We start from the raw sequence: 11,372 nt of genomic DNA, 5'->3' as shown, positions 1-11,372 counted from the left end.
AATAAAAACACTTTAAAAATATAAACTAAAATTACAAAGTGGTCACAGAATTTCAAACACCTGTAAATGAGTCAGCAGCTCTCTTACATGGTCAGCTGAGCTCCATGATTGAAGAACATTATTGCTGCAGGTTCATGACTGAATTGTGGAGGTCTGTTTCTGGACCAGTCACTCCTCACAGACACACAGCTGGATGCTGGAGACTGTGACCTCTGACCTCTGCAAACACAAACACATCACATGAATTACTGATTAATCTCTGTTTAAAATCTTTTAAGCAGCTGCAAACACACAAACTGGATGATGTGATGGTTTCTGTCAGTAATAGTTGTCTCAGATTAGAGTACAGACGGCTGCAGAGACGTTCACAGCAACAGAGAAGAAATCATTACCTTGGATTGCATTACTACTACGATTAATACTAGCATTATCGTACCCGGACCACCATTAGGAATCATTTATGATGTCACTGGCAGAACATTTATAGAAACAACCTTTGAACTCTGAGTCAGCAGCTCTCTTACATGGTCAGCTGAGCTCCATGATTGAAGAACATTGTTGCTGCAGGTTCATGACTGAAGTGTGGAGGAAGTCTTTCTTTGGACCAGTCACTCCTCACAGACACACAGCTGGATGCTGGAGACTGTGACCTCTGACCTCTGCAAACACAACCACATTGCATTCATTTCACATCAATTAGTACACCACAAAAGGCATGCAAGAAACACAGTATGAAGGCAAACTTCTGGCTTCAATAACATTCAACAGGTCAGGTGGAAACTTTTCTCAGATTTGATTCATGTTTTTATAGAACGATCCAGCTAAAAAAAATATACCATTAGGTCAGGGGTCAGCAACCTTCAGGACCCAAAGAGCCATTTGGACCCAGTTTCCACGCAAAAGAAAACACTGGGAGCCACAAATACTTTTTGACATCTAAAATGAAGATAACACTGTATATACTGTTTTTTACCTTTATGCTTTGTGTGAACAACTAACGGTGTGTTCACACCGAACGCGATAGAGGCGGCCAGAGCGTCAGGTTTACATGTAAAGTCAATGGAAAGGCGCGATGACCCGCGATTGCGGCTCCCGCGAAAATTCGGAAGCAGATTTGCGTCGTGAAAACGCCAAAACGCGCGTCAGTCTAGCGCGTTTGGAGCGTTTGACTCGCGAAAAAAACCACGCGCGTGAGTTTTTGTGTTGCATTTTGTGCATACGCGCGTTACGCGTTTAACGCTCGAGTTGGAAAAATCTGAACTCCAGCGTCAAATCGCGCCGCGACAACCAATCAGGAGCCTGGTGATGTAGCCGTGACCTAGGTCAAAGGGGCAGATCCAGCCAAAGCCCTTCATTCTTCAATGGAGGGAACCCATATGGAAAAGATATATATAAATCTTATAAAGTTTGTATCTGTCTTGTGTGAAACTTGTATGAAAAGCATATAAGTGTGAAAACAGATATAAGATCCCTTGAAAAATTATATAATGAAACTTGTATGTTTCTGATACTTACTAAAACAATGTATGAAAGTAATGCGAAAGTGGCCACTTTCATGAGTAAATCATATAAGCCTTATATGATTTACTCATGAAAGTGGCCACTTTCATGAGTAATCACATATAAGTTTTTACTATTTCTTTTCCGTATGGGAAGGCTAATCAATGCCGTAGCAAACAACCCAGAGCTGTACGACACCAGCTGCTTTCTGTACCGAGACAGGAATATAAAGGACTGAGCTTGGAGGAAGATATGTGAAGAGATCGGGCAACCTGGTAAGTTCATTCATTTCTCTTTTGAAAGTTTTCGCTGACCCGGGGAAGCCGCACAAAAGCTAGCAAGCCACCACTATTTTCCCACTGACGTACAAATACCGTTCTGCTTTTATGCATGTTGTCATTTAGGAATATATTTTATTGTTTATTAATAAACAGCACACAGTGGTCCCGCTGTTCATCCGTCACTGCTTCACTTTTTCGCTGATTTTCTTTTTCTTTTCTTTTTTTTGCACTGTACAGCATTGCATTCTGCAGCCTGATTGACAAATCTCCTGCGCTTGCCAAATTTATCATGTTTGGTTTTGATAACCATCACGTCCAATAGAAAAAACAGCACAAAAATGCCCATAACTGTGACCCTCATTCGGAAATAAACACCTGCACCGCGAGGGAAAAAGGCGCACGAAAGTGGCGGGCAGATGAAGACAAACCGCGGCATAATAATACTTTTACGTTTTGCAATCTACAAAGGTTTGCACTTTGAGAATCAATTGTGAGAACTGTGACCAATGTTCATGTGTGTGGGGAAAACAGTGTATAAAGTGCGTGACCAGGGGCTAGTTATTCTGAGAACCCCTGCTGCAATAAATGAGGGACCACTGTATATACTTTCTCTGATTATTATATTGCTGCACCCACAGGTATGTACAGCAAGCACTGATAGCTTTTTAGTCGGTGGGATTGCCTTGTGATCACCTTTACTAAATATCTACAACCAATCTGATTATATCCTGTTATTGTTTTTTTTTTTTTCAATGTTGAAATTAAAATCTAGTAGCAGCCTTCTCATTTCTGTGTTTTGTGCTGTTTTACAGGCCCACAGGGGAGGACAGCTCCGAGGCAGATGAGGGACGGGTCCCAGGACGGTCCATCGGCGGTGGAGCTGGCCATCCTGGAGTCCCTGAAGAGGCCACGCCAGTCTCCAATGGAGCATTTCCTCCTCAGCCTTGTTCCTGCTCTGGAGAGCAGCTGGTCCTTTTTATTCCTGTCTCTCTGTAAATTCTTATATTTTATATATTTATGTTTAATGTTTTTCTGTTTGAGACTTTTAATATTATTTCAAATAAATGTTTATAATGACTAATGTCTCAGTTCTACTACACAGCAAATGTTGGCACACAACTTGACACATGTAGAATTTATTTCATATTATACTAATGACAAAATATACTGATACAGTGGGATGCAAAAGTTTGGGCAACCTTGTTAATAGACATTATTTTCCTGTATAAATCGTTGGTTGTTACAATAAAAAATGTCAGTTAAATATCATACAGGAGACACACACAGTGATATTTGAGAAGTGAAAAGAAGTTTACTGGATTTACAGAAAGTGTGCAATAATTGTTTAAACAAAATCAAGCAGGTGCATCAATTTGGGCACCACAAAAAAGAAATGAAATGAATATTTAGTGTATATCAATGTGTGTGTCTCCTATTTGTCTGGATGTGCTTCCCATCCAGAGCTGCACAGCACAGAGGAAAGTTCCAGCGCTCCTGGAATCCCTCTGTGATGGACCGCCAGTCTCCAGGTGAAGGCACAGCCATGAAGTCGTCCACTAGACAGTCCCAGATGGACGTCGCTGCCTGGGGGGTGATCTGGCTCACCGTGGACACACCGACTCTGAAACTGAACGCGATGGTCCTGAAGGAGTCCCCGGTGACAAGGAACCTGGACAAAATTGTTCAAAATCAGTATTATGTGTACTGCAGTTACAAAATACATTATTCAAATTCCAAAATACTTTTGTGATGTCAGATTTAAATCACAAAACTTAAATCTTACATAAAACATTTTGTAATTATAAGGATAATTACAAAATGTATATTAGATAATATCTAAAACAGTTGTGTTTTGTTTTAACTTTAACATATCATAATTTGATTGGTAGCAACTTTCACAACTACAGTGAGCCAATCACTCATAATTCCTAAACATGTCAATCAGGTAGGAATGAAGTAAGACATTAATAGAAATAAAGAGTTGTATGTTGACATGTAGCCCTTTCCTTGCTTAAATCATTGTTAATATTTTTGACAAATTAACCTGTGATAAGACAGCATATCAAGATAGAATATGCTAGATAGAACCATATAACTAAAGATGAATCAAACTGTTCAGTTTTATCTAACTCTCAGTTTAAAGAAAGGCTGGTGACCCCTGTTATAGAGTCTGACAGCTGCAGGGATTATATACAAATATTCATCTATACCAGAATTAAACCAGGTCTAAATAAAAAGGAGTGAGTATCACTACAAAGATTAACCCACAGTGGTCCTAATACCAGTTTGAAATCAGCAAACACCGAGAGCATACATGACACCACAGCCATGCTATCATTGCTAACACTGATAACAGCATAAATTGAATTAAATCGGGACTTGATGAGACATTTCGAGTATCACTAGAAATATTATAAATAGTCGTCTCCATACCACAGTTTGCGTTCAGTAAACACAGACGGCATTCATTGATAGCATAGCACATCCATGTTAGCAGTGTATAACTGGATGGTTTAGCATATATTAGCACAGGTATCAATAAAGGACTACCGTATTAAACACTTTTACTAACCTCAGGCAGATGGACAGGCGCTCTGCAGGTGGGATTGAGCACCTGTAGTTGGTGTCTAGGCGGGCGATGCTGGGAACAACGCGGGACAGCAGGTCCTCAAACTGGGCGAGGGAAAGATATCGCTGAAAGCGGCCGTCATCCAGGCGCAGCTCCTGGAGCAAGTGGTGAAACTCACCAAACTGCTCACGCCTCTGGAGGACCTGATGGACCCAGGTACGGCGAGGACGTCCTTAACGTCGCTGCTCTGCTCTCCACAGTAAATAGAGAAGGGAGACTCTCTCTTCAAACGCTAGCTCGACAGCTGACAAGGATACCGGTCTGGCACAACTTCCTCCCACATCTCCGGTTCACGCGCCTCAAAATATCATATTTTGACGCGCTATGCATTTTTCGTGGACACGCGTTGAGGCGCGAATGTGCACGCGTCAAATTAGGGACGTTTGGGGCGTTTTGTTCGCGTCCATCACGTTCGGTGTGAACACACCGTTAGGTGCGTTGCTTATGAAATCCATGAAGTGCTACAGAGAAAATTACATGTTATTTATGTAATGAACACATTTGAACTCTTAAAGAAATATAACCAAAGGAAAGACACCCAGCTGAACTAAAATGATGTAGCAAACAAAAGCTGCTGTGAGCCGCCACCCTTATATCTCCTTTGGGCTTTTGGAGCCTTGAGCTGACTTTTAAAAAATTATTGGAAAAAAAAGCTCTATGCTGCTGAAAGATGAAAAATAGATATTTGCAAAATTCTGCCTAAATATGTATTTTACCTGGTTAATGTGTGTGGCGGGGCGTGGTCTGCAGCGCCGCTGCAGGGGAGGCGGACGCACCTGAGCGGCACCCGCAATCACGCCTCGCCGCCTTAACGTCTGTGCTGTTGTGTTGGTGTGTGTCGGGCTGTGAGCTGCAAAGCTACAGCCGGCTGTGTGCGTACAGCAACCGTGTGTGAAAAGTGGTCAATAAAGAGAAGCTGAAAAGCGAGTTCATGCAAACATCGTCGGGTCTGCCGTGATATGTTTACAACGGGACTTCTGCTCCTGAACCTCTGCGCACAGCGTCTGCAGGTCGGGGCTGTACGAAGTCACTTTCATCTTTACAGGACTGTAAGCTGTCGTCTGTGAGGCGTGAGCGTGTTTGTTTTTAACATAGTTCACGGTGGAGAACAGCTGCTGACATAATGTGGATCCGAAGAGCCATAACTGGCCTACCTGGGGCTGAAAGTCTCGATAAATGCAGGCGTTTCGGCGGGTACACCGGCTTCCGCGAGTGTGACGCTTATTTGAACGATGAAAAAATAAAAAATATAATTTTATTTTTATATTTCAATATCACAATAATCTTCCAATTTAGAACTACAAGTTAAAAAAGAACATAAATAAAATACACTTCAGCTAAATACTTCTAATTTATTTTCCCAAACCACGAGGAGCCGCACTGTAAGGACTAAAGAGCCGCAGGTTGCCGACCCCTGCATTAGTGTTAGTCAATGTTGCAACTGAACTGAAAAACAAAAGATTTTGGTCAGGTCCAAAGAAACAAAGTCACTATTAATACAACACAACCCCCCCAAAAAGAGCCATGTAGACCCCGGGCTCTATGGGTCTTGTGCTCGGAGCTTGTTCCTGTGCTGCCATGATTAGTGCCTCTGTGCTGTCTTTCAGTCCAGCTTTGTTCAGCCACTGGTAGGATTTCTGGATGTCAGCCACTTCCTCTGCCTGCTGGTGGTGCAAACTGTGTTGTTCTGAGTTTCATTGGACGTCTTTGTCCAAAGCACCAGACAAAGGGCAAAGTAGATGCATTTGCATCAGCAGGAAAATACACCCCAAACTAGCATCATCATTATACAACTTTAACAACTGCCACTAAATGATACTTCATACACAGACCAGTGTTAGGTTAAGTTATGATGTCACTGGCAGAACATTTATAGAAACAACCTTTGAACTCTGAGTCAGCAGCTCTCTTACATGGTCAGCTGAGCTCCATGATTGAAGAACATTGTTGCTGCAGGTTCATGACTGAAGTCTGGAGGAAATATTTCTTTGGACGAGTCACTCCTCACAGACACACAGCTGGATACTGGAGACTGTGACCTCTGACCTCTGCAAACACAAACATCAATAACTGATCAGTTCTCTCTGACAGCCATATGATCAGCTGATCCCTCTGTGATATTGTGTCTGCCTCATAACGCTGACAGGTCAGCCAATCATCAGCCAGTTTTTTCTGTCTCTGAATGAACTCAGTTTGTTCTCAGCTCTTCTCTCTGATTCTGCTGCACTGACTTCACTTAAACTTACAGAGTTCAGATCTTAGCAAGAAAACAAGTCAATAAAAAGCAAACTCAGATCAAACAGTTTGAACCAATCACAGATCAATGATTCTGTCATGGTTATGTTGAAATGACTAATAAAGTTAGTAGTGTTCTTACATTATTGCTGCAGGTCCATGACTGTAAGGTGGAGGTGTTTGTGTAACCCCGTCACTCCTCACAGACACACAGCTGGATGCTGCAGATGCTGCTCCGTCCTCTTCCTCCATCTTCTTGATGTCAGGGTGGAGTTAGTCTGAGAGGTAAACACACACACTCAGAGGTGCTGTTGTCCTGGAAGCATCACACTGACGGCTTTCTAATGTTGGAGCTTTGGCCCTAAAGTCCAAACCAGTTATTTTAGAGGCTCAAAGTCTTTAAAAAACACCAAAACCATCACATTATTTAATAAGTACATGATCAGGTGGATGAAGGAACTCAGTGTGTTTGGGATCATCATCATGGTGAGGAGCCCACATGTTACGGCTCCTTTGGAGAGAAGCTGAGGATCACTGCAGGAAGTGAGCTCATGAAACCAAACTGCTGTTTGTGAGCAGGATGACTCTGTTATTGGACCTGGGGCCCGTTCTTCGTACCTCGCTAAGTAAGTTAGCTGGATTAGATTGTTGACGATTTCGCCTGATCTTGGATCGTTCGGTTCCCCGAAGCTCATCCGGGACTTGCTGTCATAGCAACAGAGCCGTAAGCGTAAACCTGCTGGGGAGCAGGTTTACTTTATGTAAACAGGATTAGATCGCGGCCACGCAGGTATGTCCGCTTCATTTATACGAAAGCAACAGCGATATCCCACCACTGTTTCACCATAAATAAATAACATCAATGTAACTAAAGACAATGCAGCACCTGATCCTGTTATTGATTTCACACAGATACATACAGGTCATTTCCTAAAAAAGGGAAATGTACTATTAACATTCTATTACATGTATGTGATTATTACAGATGTAATTCATATTTCAGAGTAGTAATTGCAAATTACTTCGTGTAATCAAGATGGGAGACCACGGCTATAAAAGCGAAGGTGGATTTGGGAAGCCTGTCGCAGCCATGTCCTGTCCGTATACGCGAGCAACCCATTGCGGAAGGTGCAAGATTGATAAGGAGAGTCCTCAGAATTCAGCGTATATTGCGGGATAGACAGGATCCTTTAGCTCAGCGCGACAGTGTGCTCATAGAGAGATATCGATTTTCCCGTGAGGGTATTATTTACTTAACCAACTTGTTGATGAGGGGGTGCAGGACCACCACCTGTATTTTTTTGCTCTGCTCTTTTCTTGGTTGCTGTTATAAACAAACAAACAGATTATTTCAGGGTCTCTTTCCAAGAGACGAAAAGCAATATAAGTGATAAATATTACCATTCTGTAGAATATTCTTATATTTCACTTTTACTTGTTCCCATGTTCTAGTGGGTCCTGTTGTAGCTCTAATGTGAAAGGGGATATAATATAACATAATATAATATAATGTAATATAATATTGGATAATATAGTGTAATATAATAAATCTATAAATAAATAATAAAGTGACTGAATAGTGGTATTGTCATGCGCTTTGGGTGCCTTGAAAAGCGCTATATAAACCCACTCCTTTATTATTGTTATTATTAAATTACTTACGAGTTTGATTAGTCAGCAACTTTCTGCCAGCCCTCTCTCCTTGCTTTTGCAGCCTTTGCAGTGTTCCCTTGCGTTTTAATTAAACTCTGAAACTCCTGAAATCCCTCAATCAAGAGTTCTTGCTCTGCTGCCGGAAAATACCGAGCGCGCCCCTTCGACATTTTCGCCGACCAATCAGCGGGTTGCCGATCAATGTTTCTACTATCGATGCGTAGCCCCTTTTATGACACCCAGTGATGTCACATTACTGCGTCCAGCTGTACTAATCGTCAACAGCAGGTGTGTTCGGGGAACCGGATTAGCGCGCTCACGGTTAGCGCGATGGTTTGGTCTTGGATGTAGTAAGCGACGTACGAAGAACGGGCCCCTGCTCTGTGTTCTACATGTGATCAATACTTCAAATATCTGTAAACATCTCATCTTATATTTGTTGCACTTGGTCACATCTGTGTTTAAAAGTAGATTTTTAATGTCACTGAGAGTTCTTTTCTACCTTTATTGATTTATTTTGGAATAAATTAAATATAAAGGTGCCAAAAACGGCCTGCAGCTTCTGCTCTGTGACAGGAAACTACTGTCAGGCTCAAAATGACTTCAGCTTATTCATCACAGAGTGTTTATAGATCACAGGACACGTTACAGTTTTACTGTTAATGTTTTAGTTTAAAAGAATGACGTGATAAGATCTTACTGTGAATCTGCGCGCTCATTGGCTAATACCCTGAGACTGACAGGTGGTTATCCAATCAGCGTGCGGCCTCACACGGACATAAAACTCTTAAAGTTTGTTTCTGAAGGGATTTTCAGATCAGACCTGATGTTTCTGCCTACAGCCTGTTTACCGATATAATCAATATCAGACATCAGAGCAACAGAAACCTCGGTGATCAGGACTCCGGGACTGAGAACAGGAAGTGGCTCAAACGTCGCACTTTCATAAAGTGAACTACACTCACCGAGTTTCTGTCGCCATTTTAGTTTTAAAAACACGTCGTGATAAGGGCGGGTCTTACTGTGAACCGGCACGCTCATTGGCTAATAACTTGAGATTGACAAGTCGTTATCCAATGAGCGCGCGGCTTCTCCCAACATAAAGTAGTTTCCTTTGAAAAACCAAAGTCTGATTATTTTTGCCTCCACTGACGGAGCCTGTTGTTCCCGCCACAGAGACACAGTAATGTCAGAGCGGTGTTAACACTCACCTGCCTCAGCACAGCTCTCACTCTCCTCCTGCTCTCTCAGCTAAACTCACTTCCTCTCTACTTACAGGAAACCAGCGCTCAGAGGAGCCGACCGGCCTCACGTTTCACCCACAGACACGAACAGCGTGGAATTATTTTATGTCATAAGAAGAAACATATTCATGTTAACACTCACCTGCCTCAGCTCCACCTTCCTCCTCCTGCTGCTCTGAACGGAGGATCAACACTTTCACTTTCACTGCTCCTCCCTAAACACAGAGGATGCTGGGACTTGTAGTTTTTACCTTGTGTGATATTTATGGCTGTGACACTAAATCACAGCATTAAAACTTCCTGCAAACATGTCACAGGCGATAAAAGTTTCACATTAAAGGTGAAGTTATTTTTCTGTCTCATGTTCAATAAACAGTGAGCTGGGAAAACTGAAGAACAGACTTCAGACGTTCCCTGCAGAGTTTCTGCTGCTCGGTCGTCTGCATGTTGCTGAGACTGAGCTGATGATGAAGCTGTGACGGGTTTATGGCACGTTTGGTTCTGGAGAAGAGTTTTACTGCCGGTGCAGGTGAAATGATCAGAGGTTACAGCCTCTGGTTAAAGTGGAGGCAGCGATCAGGACGGCTGAGCAGCAGAGGTCTCGAGGGTCCTAAAGTGTAAAAGCATCAGTGTTAGTAACACAAAGATCACAGAATGGGATCATCCACACAACACTAACATCTAAATCCACGGCAGGAACTCTTCCAGTGTCCTGAAAAATCTGTGTGCACGATGCTGAGATTAAAATCTGTCTGCTCATCTTAATGCAATATTGTGAAGTTACAATTCTTTTCTGTAAAAAGAATTTTCATTTTTGTATATAAATAAATGTTGATGTTGTGCTTTGGGATCGTGTGCTTCAATTTGACTTATAATGTGCCAAATGACTGCAACAGGCGGCTTAAGGCGATGCTATCCAGAGTAAGGATCTTGTTAGCCACAGTGTTTCTAAGATTTTTACGCCCCGTTACAATAACCTCAGTTTTATCTGAACTTAGAAGCAGAAAATTAAAGCTCATTATGTGTCTAAGACATCCCGGCAGTTTAACCAATAAAAGCGGGTATCATATGCATAGCAGTGAAAATGTATGCTATGTCTTCTAAAGCACGTATAATGTAAACAGAACTGGTCTTTGCACAGAAGCCTGTGGAGCTTCATAATTAACCTCAGTGTGTGAAGAGGACTCTCCATTTAATAATAGCTGTAATAAAATGTTCTGGCCAACGGTGTTAAACGCTGCACTTGGGTCTAGCAGGGAAGATTTCAACTTTTCAATATGAATGAAGGCTGAAAACTGATTAGATTAATGTCTGATGATCTTTTCTGTGCTTCTTCAAGTTTGTAACACCGAACATATTAAAGGATGATATAAGGTTCACAGGAAGAGTTTAATTAGACACACATTTACTATTTTTCTTTATACTCTTTCTTTCTTAACATGTTTAATATGATTACTATCAGAGGAGAAAATGAACCTTGTGTAGTTTAAAAACTTTTTATTTAATCAAACTGTAATGTTGTTGAACTCTGACGGACGTGTCTTTTAATCTTGTCAACAAATCCTTAATCACCTAAATGTGCCATTTATCATCTTGTAAAATGTTCCCTCTGCTTCTGTTGCACATCTCCCCCGACACTCTCTGCTTCACCAGCCCTGTGCAGCTGGTCCAATCGCTGCGTCCTTAAACTGGTGTGTTTAAATCTCTTTACCTCTGTTGTGAACTTCACACAAAGTTTGTGGTAACAAAATCAAACTGAGGAGGATCTGGTTTGAAAAACACACACTCGCGAGACAAAATAAAAACAGACTGCTCAAAGCAAAAGCAGAG

At 41.9% G+C, this 11,372-nt stretch overlaps 1 protein-coding gene across 1 annotated transcript in view; it reads right to left on the bottom strand.

Moving 5' to 3' along the window:
* LOC147302735 (protein NLRC3-like) overlaps positions 1-6,897 on the bottom strand; it is a 330,634-nt gene extending 323,737 nt beyond the window's left edge. The window contains exons 1-4 of the mRNA XM_086284378.1: positions 6,788-6,897; positions 6,324-6,458; positions 525-659; positions 88-219 (exon numbers count right to left, since the gene is read on the bottom strand). Of these exons, the coding sequence (XP_086140504.1) occupies positions 88-219; positions 525-659; positions 6,324-6,458; positions 6,788-6,897 (512 nt within the window). The remainder of the gene's footprint in view (positions 1-87; positions 220-524; positions 660-6,323; positions 6,459-6,787) is intronic.
* Positions 6,898-11,372: the final 4,475 nt, after the last annotated feature.

Source organism: Aulonocara sp. 'chitande type north' Nkhata Bay, linkage group LG23 (genome assembly GCF_057382095.1).
Source record: "Aulonocara sp. 'chitande type north' Nkhata Bay isolate Kocher_YH1m ecotype deep benthic linkage group LG23, A_spYH_male_GT1.1, whole genome shotgun sequence".
In the NCBI taxonomy this organism is placed as follows: domain Eukaryota; kingdom Metazoa; phylum Chordata; class Actinopteri; order Cichliformes; family Cichlidae; genus Aulonocara; species Aulonocara sp. 'chitande type north' Nkhata Bay.
Note: the sequence above shows the minus strand (reverse complement) of the source record. Positions and strands in the feature narration are given on the sequence as shown.